The sequence below is a fragment of the Phoca vitulina genome, unplaced genomic scaffold (assembly GCF_004348235.1).
Source record: "Phoca vitulina isolate PV1807 unplaced genomic scaffold, GSC_HSeal_1.0 scaffold3, whole genome shotgun sequence".
NCBI classification, from domain to species: domain Eukaryota; kingdom Metazoa; phylum Chordata; class Mammalia; order Carnivora; family Phocidae; genus Phoca; species Phoca vitulina.
Window position 1 is genome coordinate 53,594,862 of NW_022589706.1, and position 13,250 is coordinate 53,608,111.

Consider the following 13,250-nt stretch of genomic DNA (forward strand, 5'->3'; position numbering starts at 1 on the left):
CTTTCTATTACCTGCCCGCCAGGTGAAGAAAATTTTTTTGCCTTATATTCTGTAAATAATCCATGGCAAATTGATTCAGAATGCAAACCAGGTGAAACACGCACATCTATAAGAATGTCAGGAGGAACTGGAAATCATGTCTCATGACCCTTCTCTGATCTTACCATTTAGTGCCAAAATAACCCATAAGTTCATTTATATTTAAATAGGTTATTTGGAACTAATCTAAACACACACACACATACATACCCCTAAATAACCTATGTCATGAAGCTTTTTTTTCAAAGTCTTATTATATTGTGGTTTATTTGCTGCGGTTAAGCTGAATTTAACTGCCCAAGATTTTTAGTCACGTTTTTGAAGTTTTGTTTTATTCACATTAGTGAGGTTTACCTTTTGTCTTTAGATGCATTCTAATCTCTAAAAAGTCAATATAATAAATCTGTAGGCAGGCTGTTTTCCCAGATTACCACTCCCTAGAAGGATGAAGGATTATATTAGCTGAGTCAGGTATGATGCTGATGGTATCAGGAAGCTGTGCAGAACAGAGAACTTCCCATTTAGCTTCCCCAAAAGTGAGGCCAAACCTCCCAGTCTTCGTCAATTTCTCAAGTTTCCTTTCAGACCAAAAGTTCTAAAGGTTTATGAGACCTCCTCCTTGTTCACCAATGGAGGTGATGTTCTGCCAAGGAAGCTATGTGGAGGAGTCAATAAAATTCCCCAGGGTCTTCGGGGACAAGGAAAGCAATTTCTTTCCATGACTGGCTTCCAGTTGCTGTCATGTCTACCCATTGCCTTTGCTGGCCTACTGTGAGGACAAGGGTATTGAGAACAATCCAGAAGAGGATTTAGTTAGAGTTCCATGAACGAAAGCCCATGTGTCATTCCAATATCATACTCATGCCTTCCACAGAGTTAGACATGTGAAAGACCTACCTTTAAAACTTCGGCATTCTATTTCCACAGTTGAGAGAGAGAGAAGAGAGAGGGTGAGGAAGCTGGAAGCTACCTCACCCCTTTTCCAGCTACCTCACCCCTTAACTTCAGGGGGCAGCTCTGAGCTCACCTGGATTCAAACAGGCCTGTGGATTAAAGCAGCCACTGATCATGATGCTGAATCACTCCAGAAGCTTGTGGTTCTTCTCTCCCATGAAGTTGAGCGAAACCAGAGTTGGTGCTGTCTTGCTGCCAAATGGGTTCAAATCCCCACACCAAACTTCCAGAAGAGCTCCTCAAAGTCATCAGCCTCCCACAGCTTGTCAGAATTGGGTCAATTACACACCTGGCCAGAGTCTGGAGCCATCGCTGGAACAGGCTCAGCTGGGACTCCGCTTTAGTCTGCACTCACCGCACCCCATCACATCCCCTCCCCCCCAAAAAAGACCCACCTTTTCCAATTCACCAGTGTATTGAACTGCCGAAAGCAAGGCATCATCTTACGGGGCAATTTGCTTAGTGATTTTTGAAGATTTTGGAAAACCACCCGGACACGCCAATGCTTGCTAAGCTACAAGGACAGCATTTCCAGTTAGCAGAATTGATTTGGGAGTCCCTTCCTGCCACTGGCTTCAAGCGGGAATAGAGATATTTTCATCAAAGTATCTTGGCCTCTAAAGCTAGCCGAAATCCAAAGAATCAGAAATTAATTCGAGCCAGAAACCTAGAATGACCTGCCTGCAAGCCGAAGAGGAAGGCCTTTCTGTTTAGTGCAGTTTTAATCACAGCTTACATTCCTGAATGGTGATGATGATGATGATGATGATGATAAATTAGAAAGATCGTTCAGAAATTTTTCTAAAGTCAAACCTGGCAGTTTGTTCCAGTTTTCCTCCTTAGATGGGAACGAGGGGATTCTCCCAAAGGGCTCCGTCCCCAGGAGAAGCCGGCCTTCGCTAGCCCTGGCTGGCTTAGGGGACGAAATCCCTGCAGCAACCAGCTGAGGAGGAGGCAGCTCCTCCCAGTCACCCTCCTCCTCAACTCCCTCTGCTCAGCCCCCCTCCACCCATTGCTCCCCTTCCCGCCCCGCCCCCCCTCATCCAGGGAATTTCCCGAGCATCCCAACGCTTGAGTTTCCTGCCCGGGGGGAAGGGGCCCGTGCAGATAAAAGGGATGCAAAGGACTTGGGGGAAGCCACAGTGCGCAGGAGCTTCAGATCCCGGCTCCTCTCTTGCCTCTAGAACCTGCACCCCTCACCACCCTGGTTGCCGCAATGAGCCTCCCACCCAGCCGCGCCGCCCGCCTCCCTGGCCCCTCGGGCTCGCTGTGCGCGCTGCTTTTGCTGCTGTTGCTGACGCCGCCGGGGCCCCTCGCCAGCGGTGAGAGCGCACAGCACGCGGCAGGCACCCGGGCCGAGCGGCACGCCCAGCCTCGGCGGCGGTCGCGGCGCGGGGAGGTAGCCCGGGCGGGCTTGCGGGGGGAAGAGCTCTCCGCCAACCTGCCCTAGAACGGTGTCTCTCTTTGTGCCGCAGCCGGTCCCGTCGCGACCATAGTGAGGGAGCTGCGTTGCATGTGTTTAACCACCACGCAGGGGATTCATCCCAGAATGATCACTAAGATTCAGGTGATCGCCGCCGGCCCACAGTGCTCCAAGGTGGAAGTCCTGTAAGTCCTCCTGCGCTGCGGTGTCCACTGTGACCTTGACAAGAGACAAGTCTCTCAGCCCGAGTCTTGAGCCCCTAAGGCTCAATGGCTCATCCTCTTTTTGTTTCTGCAGAGCCACCCTGAAGAACAAGAAGGAAGTCTGTCTGGACCCAGAAAGCCCAGTGATGAAGAAAGTCCTCCAGAGAATTTTGGACAGGTACCCTGCCGCTTTGATCTTTGTGCTTTTTATTCTCTTTTGAGAGTGCAGACTTCTCAAGGTCCTTATTCTCTGCCTGGGATTTGCCTACCACATTCCAGACCACGCTAGAATAAAAGATGGTTCAAGAGAAAGGGGAGAAGTTGTTGTGGAATGTCCTGGGAAGACTCTTATCACCAATTTCATATGTAATTGCCTAAGTGGTTCCATAGAGCTCATTACTGAGATGTATTTTGTTGTTGTTGTTAGTATAGTCCTTGCGTCCACCCTTTGCTTTTTTTCATTGCTCTTAAGCTCTGTGTTTTGAAAACGGGTCTGAGTAGATAGGAGTGTAGAAACTTGGTTAAACTAATATGATTCTTTTCTCAACAGTGGAAGAAAAACTGATTAAGAGAAAGGACCATGCACTGGAAAAATCGCCCAGTTCCTTAGCAGAGCAGTTTCCTGAGTGTCTCAGGACCCAGTGAAGACAAGAAGCAAGGACAAGTTTTCTCCAATGAGTTAGGCTTCTTCATAAATTTCCCACTTTGAGAAAAGGATGGTGGGGAGGCACCTATGTTTGTCCCTCAAGCTTAATGCTCAGCTTATGAAGTATTTAACACAGTATTTCCCGCTATTTATTTGCTGTTATTTTATCTGCTGTGCTATTTGAAATCTTTGGCAATTGATTAAATTGTGAGTCAAGAATCAGTGGTCGTTAAGCTTTCAAAGTGACTTGTATTTTTAGAATATATTCCTTACAGTGTTACTGAGAAGGCTGTGGGTTTAATATGTGAAAGTTATTTCATTAGAATGCTGTAGGTGGAGATAAATTGTTATCTTCACGCCTCATGAAATAGGAGATATTTTGGTATCGTTTCTTGGGGAATATGTTAGGTTTCCTTGCTCTTGACTCTGGGATGCTGAGTTATATTGCCTTAAAAAGCTGGTGTAACATGCAGTTATCTGTATAAAATATACTTCCTTATTTAGAATTTTTAAATGTTTAAGTTCTATAAGAACTAATATGTTTTTTTCCTATAATTTTAGACATTTGATGTCTTCTTAGTATGGCATAATGTCATGACTTACTAAACCTTGATTTTATGGTGTGTATTAACCATTTTACTAGGAGTACTATAATTCTAGTCACTAAATATATGTTTTGGACAGATGAAGAAGCTAGGAAATAGGCAAATTCCCTATTTCTAGTTTTTTTTTTTTAATAGAAATGCATTGTTTGCATTTTTTAGGAATAAAAGCAAACTTCACAATGATTTGTACTTGTAAAGTTTTGAAAAGATGTTTGAGCTATTTAAATATAGATTCACATTTAGTTTTCAAAAAGTATACACAGGTTAAGGTTTTGATCATTTTGTGATAAAGAATTACCTATGCATCACACTTACCATGTGAAAGTTACTCTTTATTACGTGTCTCATTGGTTTGTAGCACTTCTTTTGTTCTTTGGGAAAAAAAAAATAAAAGATTTATAAAATTTATTTATGTTGTTTCTTCCTTCCTATACTGTTACAAAATTTCCATTTATTTTTAATTCCACATTATCTTAAAAATAACTATGCTACTCTCTGGCTAGCAGAGAGGACCCTCATTTCCCAGGGCCATTACATTTGTCCCACCTTTTTCCAAGCTCAGTCCCCTTCTAGCTACTCCTCCAGAGCACCAACAGCCTTCAGGTTGTTTAGAAAACACAAACCCTAACTGGCTCCCTATTTCCTAGATGTGACATCAAAGTTGCAAGGCAGGGCAGGTTAGGTTCTGTCTCATCTGACCCCTGATTGCTGCTTCAACGTCCCTTTCCCCTTGCATCAATGCCGTCAGGAGCTTAGTTCCCTGACTGGGCGTGTTCTTTCCGGGGTCCACGCCTTTGCATTTGATGGAGACTCTACCTGGAAGAGCCTTACCACTTTCTGCCTATAGGAAGAAGCTTATTCATCTTTAGAACTCAGCTCAAACAGTACTTCCTTCAGGAAATTTTCCTTGGCACTCCTGGAGTAACTTGCTGGTTTCCATTTTGATGTTCTGCTAGCATCTTCTAGATATGTGAATTTCTTTGATTAGCAAATATTGTGTTGCGGGGCTTTTTTGTTTGTAGATTCTTTATTCTACTGAGTTCCCCCAGATCATCAATCATATGTCATTCATCTCTGCATCCCCAGTACCTGACACAGATTGGCTTAAGAATTAATAAAGTATCCCGAACCTCAGGTAATCAGATCGTGTCCTAACATCAGTAACCTGCTCAGTGTGGTGTTGAAGAAATCGTAATTCCTTCACTCTCTTTCTTCTTATCTACAAGTAATCCAACAAGAGCTTTGGCCTATGCAGTCCCCTCAACCCATAACATCTACACCTCACTTTTACCTGGCTAACTCCATCCTTCCTTCAAGGTCAGTTTACCTGTCACTTAGGGCCTCCACTGATCCTTACCCTTACCAGATGAAGGCCTCTTTCATATCCTCTCATAGAACTTTGTTCTCTTCCTTCCTAACATTTTGTCACTGACATGATTACAGAATCTATAGAGACGATATACATGTGATCATTTATTTAGTGTCTATCCAACTTCACTGTAAGCTCCATGAGGTCAAGGATATGTTTATCACATTCATCTCTGTTTCTAGGACACTCTGAGCACATGGTAGGTGCTTAAGCAGAAGTGTGGTCCAGGCTAAACGAGTCCCACTGTCTCTATCAAAACAGCAGGTTTATCTAAATAGCTCATTCTTGGGGCGCCTGGGTGGCTCAGTCGTTAAGCATCTGCCTTCAGCTAGGGTCATGATCCCAGAGTCCTGGGATCGAGCCCCTGCTCGGTGGGAAGCCTGCTTCTCCCTCTCCCACTCCCCCTGCTTGTGTTCCTGCTCTCGGTGTCTCTCTCTCTGTCAAATAAATAAATAAAATCTTAAAAAAAATAAATAGCTCATTCTTAGGAAAAGCAAGAAAATGGAAGGGGGTGCCTGGGTGGCTCAGTTGGTTAAGCAACTGCCTTCGGCTCAGGTCATGATCCTGGAGTCCCTGGATCGAGTCCCACATCGGACTCCCTGCTCAGCGGGGAGTCTGCTTCTCCCTCTGATCCTCCCCCTCTCATGCTCTCTGTCTCCCATTCTCTCTCTCAGATAAATAAATAAAAAATCTTTAAAAAAAAAAAAAAAGAAAATGGAAGGAAGGAGACTAATCCAATTGATATGCATATATACTCATACCCCAACTGGATTAATATATATGCTTATATTAACACATGTATTTCTTAGTACAGGCTAATATATTATTAGTATATCTATATCTAACTTAATTTATTCTACATCTTTTTATCTCTTCCCTTATATGTAAAATACCAATTAGATTCATATATGTATTAACATATTATTATTAATTAATATAGTATATTAATTATATTAATACATTATGATTATATATTAATATATCTATACGACAGAGAAAAGGAAAAAAGACAGGAAGATACAAAGATATGGAAAAGTTCAGAGATGATTTGCTGACAAATTTTTTTAGCAATAGATAAAAGCACAAAATACCCCCCAATTTTTTTAAAAATCATTACACTTCTGGGGTGCCTGGGTGGCTCAGTTGGCTAAGTGTCTGCCTTCAGCTCAGGTCATGATCTCAGGGTCCTGGGATGGAGCCCTGGGTCGTTGGAGCCTGCTTCTCCTTCTGCCTCTGCCTCTGCTCCCCCCACTTGTGCTCTCTCTCTCTCTCAAATAAATAAATAAAATCTTAAAAAAAATCATTAAGCTACATACTCTCAAACAGTATTTTTTTTTCCCTTTGAACCTATAAATCATACACTAATATTAGGGAAACATTAAGAAAGCAAGCCAAATTACCATAGATGTGAGAACTACAAATTTCAGTGTTTTAAACAATCTCTGATTTGTCATATCGGCCCCAAAGTACTCATTGAGTAACTGCGTGACAATAATAACTGAAAGCATATTACATGTCCTTTGAATAGGTGAAATGTATGTTCTGTGAAGAAATAAACGTTACTGATTACTTTTTTCTTTGTCATCATTCTAGATCTTTGTTTTTTCCAGAAGCAAGATTTGTAAGTTTAGCTTGTTTATAGACCATAGAATAAGACCTCATTTGTAATATTCTTGCAATTCTGTTTGTCATGCTCATGCTATAATTGGCTGTTCTATAAAGAAAATAGATTATATCACTGATGTAGATAACCTATACAAGAATCTCAGTGACAGCTACGAGTCACTAATCCTACTATTACTATTGATCCTGCCACTAGCAAATTCAAGGACTAACATATCTGGGGAAAATTAACCCACTGAAGTTCTTCTAGGGATATAGCTTATATTTTCCTCATACAAACTCCTAAATACTACACCCCCACTGTTATCCATCTGAAACTCACTGTCAGTTATAAAATCACTGGGACTTGAAAAAGAGGTCAGCTAAAATATTTATGTTACTCCCCCAAACCAGACAATTTTCCATGTTTAATTAATGCCCCTTATTTTACCATATTCTCCTGCTTGCCTCTGGGTGTGACACCTTCACATAATCCTTCAATTCCTGAAGTTATGACAAGATCTATGATAAAATCTGACTAGTGGCTTTGTTTTTCTATCATACTTTTAATTCCTGCACAAGGAAAAGAATTGCTGTGGGTAACTCTCATATGGTACATCATAACTTCAAAAGTCCTTCCTGGATGTTACAAATTGAGAAATTTACCACATAGAATGAGCACCTGGGGATTTTGACTTTCCTCCCTGACTGAATCACAGAAGACAAGGAGAGTGCACATGATTCTGACTTTGGCTGACGGTCCTGGTTTGCTTTTAGTCAGCAAAATTAATATTACATTCCCAAAAAGGATTATCCATACTTCAAATATGTGCAGTGAAATAATGACTTAGAAAGACCTAGAGTTTATGTGTAAAATTTTGTTTTTACAAAGTCTAGAGTTCCATTTTTTTAAATATTGAGAAATGACAAGAACCCCTTCCTCCTCTGAAAAATCCACATTCTTAATAGAGGTGATTCTGCCGCCCCATAAATGTGGGGTGATTGCTTCTGACCCACCTCCAGAATGGACAAAGAGAAAAATGGCTAACTCATTTCTAGCATGAGAGGCATGAGATAGTTCTTTACCCTTCGTGGTACAGTACCAAGTCAGAGTAACTGTGTTTCAGATCTAGTTTTGAGCACTTCTGGCTATTTGGCCTTGGCAATTTATTTAACATCTCCATCCCTCAGTTTTCTTGTCTGTAAAATCAGTACAGAAATATCCATCTCACAGGCACTAAGGCCTAATCCTGGAACAAAGTAGATATTTGACAAATATTAGTTCCTTTCTCCTCATTCAAATTCAGAAAACTGAGAGCTCCATAGTTTAAGTGCCATCATTTTTTCCCCAAACATATCCATATTCTTTCTATCTATGCATGGATGTTTAGTACACCTAAGAATTTGTTTCCACAAGTCTTTTTTAGGAAGCTTCTGGAAACAATGTATTCATATTCTCTCTATTCTCTGTCATTCATGTGTTAGCATTATTAACATATATGGTGTGTTTTCCTTCTTATAAATATTCATCCATCAACACCCATTTATTGATAATCCTGTTACATGCTAGACCAAGCCCAGGATCCTTCCAATGTGGAGATGACAAAAGTGAGAGGCTTTCAGACTAAGTTAAGGCCTCTTGACGGCCAATATACTGAGTTCTCTCTGGCAAAGCTTTACTTGAAAGCTGAATGAAAAGGGACTAGGTTTTTTTTAAAAAAGAGAGAAAGAGTCCCTTAGGTGGGATTCCCTAGAATCAAACTCCAAGAGGACATTTGTGTGCAGGAAGTTTACTGAGGAGTGCTCTAAGAATTCCCATCTGTCAGGAAGTAAAGAGAGGGTTGGGTAGAGGGAGAGCCTGCCGCTACAGCAGAAGATTCTGGGGCGGCTCTGCGAAGCTCTGGAGCTGGGGTAGCCTTTCAGAGCCATTCTGAATTGTGGCAAGAGAGCGGATCTCTGTACTCCCCCCACCGACCGGTCACTAGATGAGGGCTGTCTCTGGGGGGCAGGCACAACTTTGGGCGAGACAGTCCCTTTAGGCCCTGGACTGTTCCCAGAGAGGACCTCGGGCAGCCATCATTAGCAGCCGAGGGACACTGCTGTGGTGTGTCACCCCCGGAGGGAGGCTCCTGAAAGGGAATGAATCTAGGAGGTGCAGTCGGGGTTCAGGGGCAGGGGAGGAGAGGGAAGGGGAGAAAGGAAAAATCACAGAAGAGGAGAGGCAAGGAAGGGAGGAGAGGAGGTGGAAAAGGCGAGGAAGGCGGAGGGGACCAGGAGGAGAGGATGTGAGGGGAAGGGAAGGGAGGAGAGTGGAGGGCTTGTGCCTTCACTTTTTCTTTTTTCTTCCTTCCCTTCCCTTCCCAACTCTCCTGTCTCCTCACTCCCTCCTTCTCACCTTTCCTCCCTTTCTACCTCCCTTCCGTTCTTGTTCTTCATGTGTTCCTGAGAAGTAAAATCATGCTACTGGAGAAGGAGGAGCAGGAGGATGGGCTGCCCCAGCAGGCACCTGGGCTAGCAGCCAGCCCCCGGCCCTCCCAGGTGGGTGAGGCTGCGGTGGGGGTCTCAGCCCCTCCAGTGGTGCTCTGACTACACCCGCCTGAGTGAGGTCCAAGTGCCACTCATTAACATACAGAATTATTAGAAATAATAAATTGTTGTTGTAGGCCACTAAATTTGTAATTGGCTTGTTCCACAAGAGTATCATTATGCATTGGATGTTCAGTGGATGGTGTTCATCAACATAAAGTTAAAGTGAAAATTCTCAGGCCTGCCGAACTTTGCAGTGAGTGCTTCTGTCTAACAGCACCCAGGAAGACATTTCCCCTGAATTCTTTCACCCCCCCCCCCCTCCCCTCCCCCTCCCCCCCCCCCCCCCCACACACACACACTTCATCTCTGGGCAGTCTCCAGCCTCAATTGACTTGACTGCCAGAGTAATGAAGGTCTGGATCATTCTTGTCAACTCAGAATTATACAGAAAACGTATTTGGTTTCAGCACATATAGGAAATCTTTTATTGGCTAGAATTTCAATTTATTGCTGAAGGTGCTTTAACAACAAGACCCAAAATTGTATTAGCCCTAAGATTTTCTGTGCCAATTGCTTTTAGGACTAATTTGCAAGTGATAGCTTATTTCCTTCATACTTGGGGGATGTCAGTTCAAAATCTTTTATGTAAGACAGAGTTAACGTATCTTAATTTTCATGGATAATGCTCCTCCAATGCCTCTAGATATTTTCTTTTAAAATAGCTAACAGATAAGTTGTTTTGAGTCTTAGAAAACTTGCTAGTTTCCTGAATGACTCTATGACTCTGCTATTTATACAATGACTTAAAGGAGAAAGAGATAAAGTAACTTACCACAGAATAAAATGAAATGAACAGCATGACAATGTCAGATCAATAAAAAGGCTGTCATTTTAAAACCCAAGAACCCTGACACTAATTTCATAGCATTGATTTAAATATACTATTTTGTATAAGCTGACTTCTTTTAGTTGAATAACTGATTTCAAAGTATCTTTTCTAGTAGTAGCAGATTAGTATTGATGTCCCATTGTTTTGCACAAATATTTGAGGTCTCACTTTTAAAAAAGAAATAGTTAAATGACCAAGTCACACAACGAAGAGAACTTTTAAACACCTGGTACATAGTAGTTACTTAATATTTATTGAATCAACGAAAGCTAGCAAAACATTATTTACCTCAAATGCCAACTAATAGGCTTGTGAAATTTTAATGACTCAAGAAATTTGTTAATGCTTCCTCATGAACCTTGCTGACGATGTGTCTTTTGTGACAAATTTGTTGATTAAGACAATGACTTAATGATATTCTTCTACGTGCCTACCTCTTTCCTGATACTAAATGAACGAGGAAAGAAAGTTGGATAGTGTATGTATGAGGGAAAAAGTGTCCAGTGAAGCCAATAAATACAGTGAACAATATGTGTTGGGGGTTATGATGGATGGAAAAAGAAAGATACTATGATGCTTTAAAAAAAATCTTTGTACCTTGCTCTGGAAATGGTTTTGAGCTTACATTTGAATAAAAATATATCTGACCAGAGAATTAATAACATTTCAATCTCAATAATGAGGAAAGACAATAAAGCCATCACTCAGGAAGAACTAGAAAGAAGTTAATTCTCCTTACTCTGTTTCCTACTGATAATCTCTCTGCAATTCACTCCACATCTCAGCTTTTTCTTGATCCTGTTTCTTAGACAATGAATTTCTGAGTTGGGAGAGGTGGAAAATCATTTTAAGATATTCTACTGCTAGACTGGAAGTTACAAGAGGAAAATAAATGGGGTGAGAAAAATAAGAAATACTCTTATAAAACAGGACCTATGAACTTAAGTAGGTGTAGTAGTCACTGTTAAACAACAGGGGACATTGACTTAAAAGTTAAAACAAGGGACACCTGGGTGGCTCAGGGGTTTAGGCAGCTGCTTTTGGCTCTGGTCATGATCCCGGGGTCCTGGGATCGAGCCCCGCATCAGGCTCCCTGCTCTGTTGGGGAGCCTGCTTCTCCCTCTCCTTCTGCTACTCCCCTTGCTTGTGTTTGCTCTCTCTCTCTGTCAAATAAATAAAATCTTTAAAAAAAATTGGAAAAAATAATTTACTGTATTCATTCTTTTGATAAAAAAAGTAATTTTGTACATTTGAATATTTTGAGTGTTTTTTTCCAGAATTTTAAAGTTATAAAAAGTTGGCAAAAAAAAGGGAAGTTTAAATAATAATGTGTAATATTCATGCATAGTTTTAATAGGAAGAGAGCTTGTGGCCCGAACTTTATCCTTTATTCCCAGCCTTCTAAATCACCTTTTCTATACCATAGGTACTTGGGACCACATGGAGTTTGGTTTGAGGATTGTGTCTGATTAAAAAGGAAGGAGAAACTTTCCTTCATGTGATACACAGTCATTGACTAATACTGTTGAGGACCCGCTGTATATTGCATTATCCTACACCCCGAAGGATACCTAAAGCATTCAAAGAAACCTAGGGCATGCCTTGGCTTTCAAAAGCCAGTTGAGGCAGCAAGTTTTATAGAAGAAACAGGGATCCAGACAATAATACACACCAGCCAGCATGTGATGTGTAGGTCTGCCCTGCATCTCTGTGGGGCTTTATCTATATCATGTGGGGTTTGAGACGGAGACCCATAAGGAGGATCTGAGAACTGAGGAATAGAGATTTTATTGCAATTTGTAATACTGCAAAACTGGAAACACCCTTGAGGTCACCAATAAGACAGAGGTTGGACAGAGGATTGCCCATGCCATAGAATGTCATGCAGCCATTAAAAAAAGGATGGGGCAAAACTACATTGGGGTAGCATGAAAGGATGCTGAAGACATATTTTGGAAGGACAAAAGCAAGCTATATAATGATCCCATTTTTATTAAAAATTCTGTGTCTATCTATATACGAGCTTCTCTATGAGTGATGTGTGTGTGTCTCTATGCATATGTATACATGTGTATATAAATGCAGGTAGAATAGAAAACTAATGCCAACTTGTTACCAAAGGTTACCACTGGGGAGTGAGGATATAGAATAATGATGATAACACTTCTTATTCCACATACATCTGCAGTGTATGAACCTTTTACAATAAATTATATTACATGTTTCCCTGTAATAATAAAAATAAAAGAAAAAATAAATATGCTGGGGCTTGCTTTTTAGGGTAGACTCAGGTGTCAGAAACAAGCAGTTTATTTTATAACACAAGGGGAGAGGAATTTTTCTTCTAGTTTCTGGATGAAATGATAAAAAAAATAATACATTTGGAAAACAGAAAGCAGCCCATAAACTAATACACAGAGTGAGCCTTTTATGGTTATTGGCTCATATTTTATCTACATCCTACAAACAAATCCTAGCATTTGTCAACAGCCAATTTGGGAACAACTGCTTTCCTTGGCAACCAGAAAGGGCTGCATATTTATGTTTTCAGATACTCATAAAGTGTCTTTTAAGCCTACAAATTGCCTTATCAGGGCATTATCACATAGTTATACAGAGAAAATACGTGTAATACTTCAGTCTTGTTCTTACCTCCCGAAGTGGGAGGCTATGTTTGTGTAAAGGAGATGGGGACTGAGAAAAGGATGGGGGAGAGTGTGAAAGGAAGTAAAAATGAAATTGAGCAGGAACCCTGACCCGCCTGGCATTTATCTGGGTTGGGCACAGCCTGCCCACCCTCCCACATGTATTTCCATATACCCTCACCTCTCCTGCCTTACCTTTTTCCTCCTTACTGGCCTTGAGGGAGCTTGTATAAAAGGCATCAGGAGAGCATGAAAAGTCACATTGCTGCAGACTTCTAGGCAGCAATACACCCTCACGCTGAGGTCTCCTGTCTCTAGGAACGACTCCAGCTTAATCTTCTCCACC

The 13,250-nt window shown here is 41.5% G+C and overlaps 1 protein-coding gene across 1 annotated transcript; it reads left to right on the forward strand.

The window, feature by feature from the left end:
* The first annotated feature begins 2,152 nt into the window (after positions 1 to 2,152).
* LOC116628143 (C-X-C motif chemokine 6-like) lies at positions 2,153 to 3,696 on the forward strand. The gene is made up of 4 exons (XM_032398279.1): positions 2,153 to 2,315; positions 2,469 to 2,601; positions 2,714 to 2,797; positions 3,170 to 3,696. Exons 1-4 carry the CDS (start codon positions 2,210 to 2,212, stop codon positions 3,186 to 3,188), a joined length of 342 nt encoding a protein of 113 aa, XP_032254170.1. The 5' UTR covers positions 2,153 to 2,209; the 3' UTR covers positions 3,189 to 3,696.
* Positions 3,697 to 13,250: the final 9,554 nt, after the last annotated feature.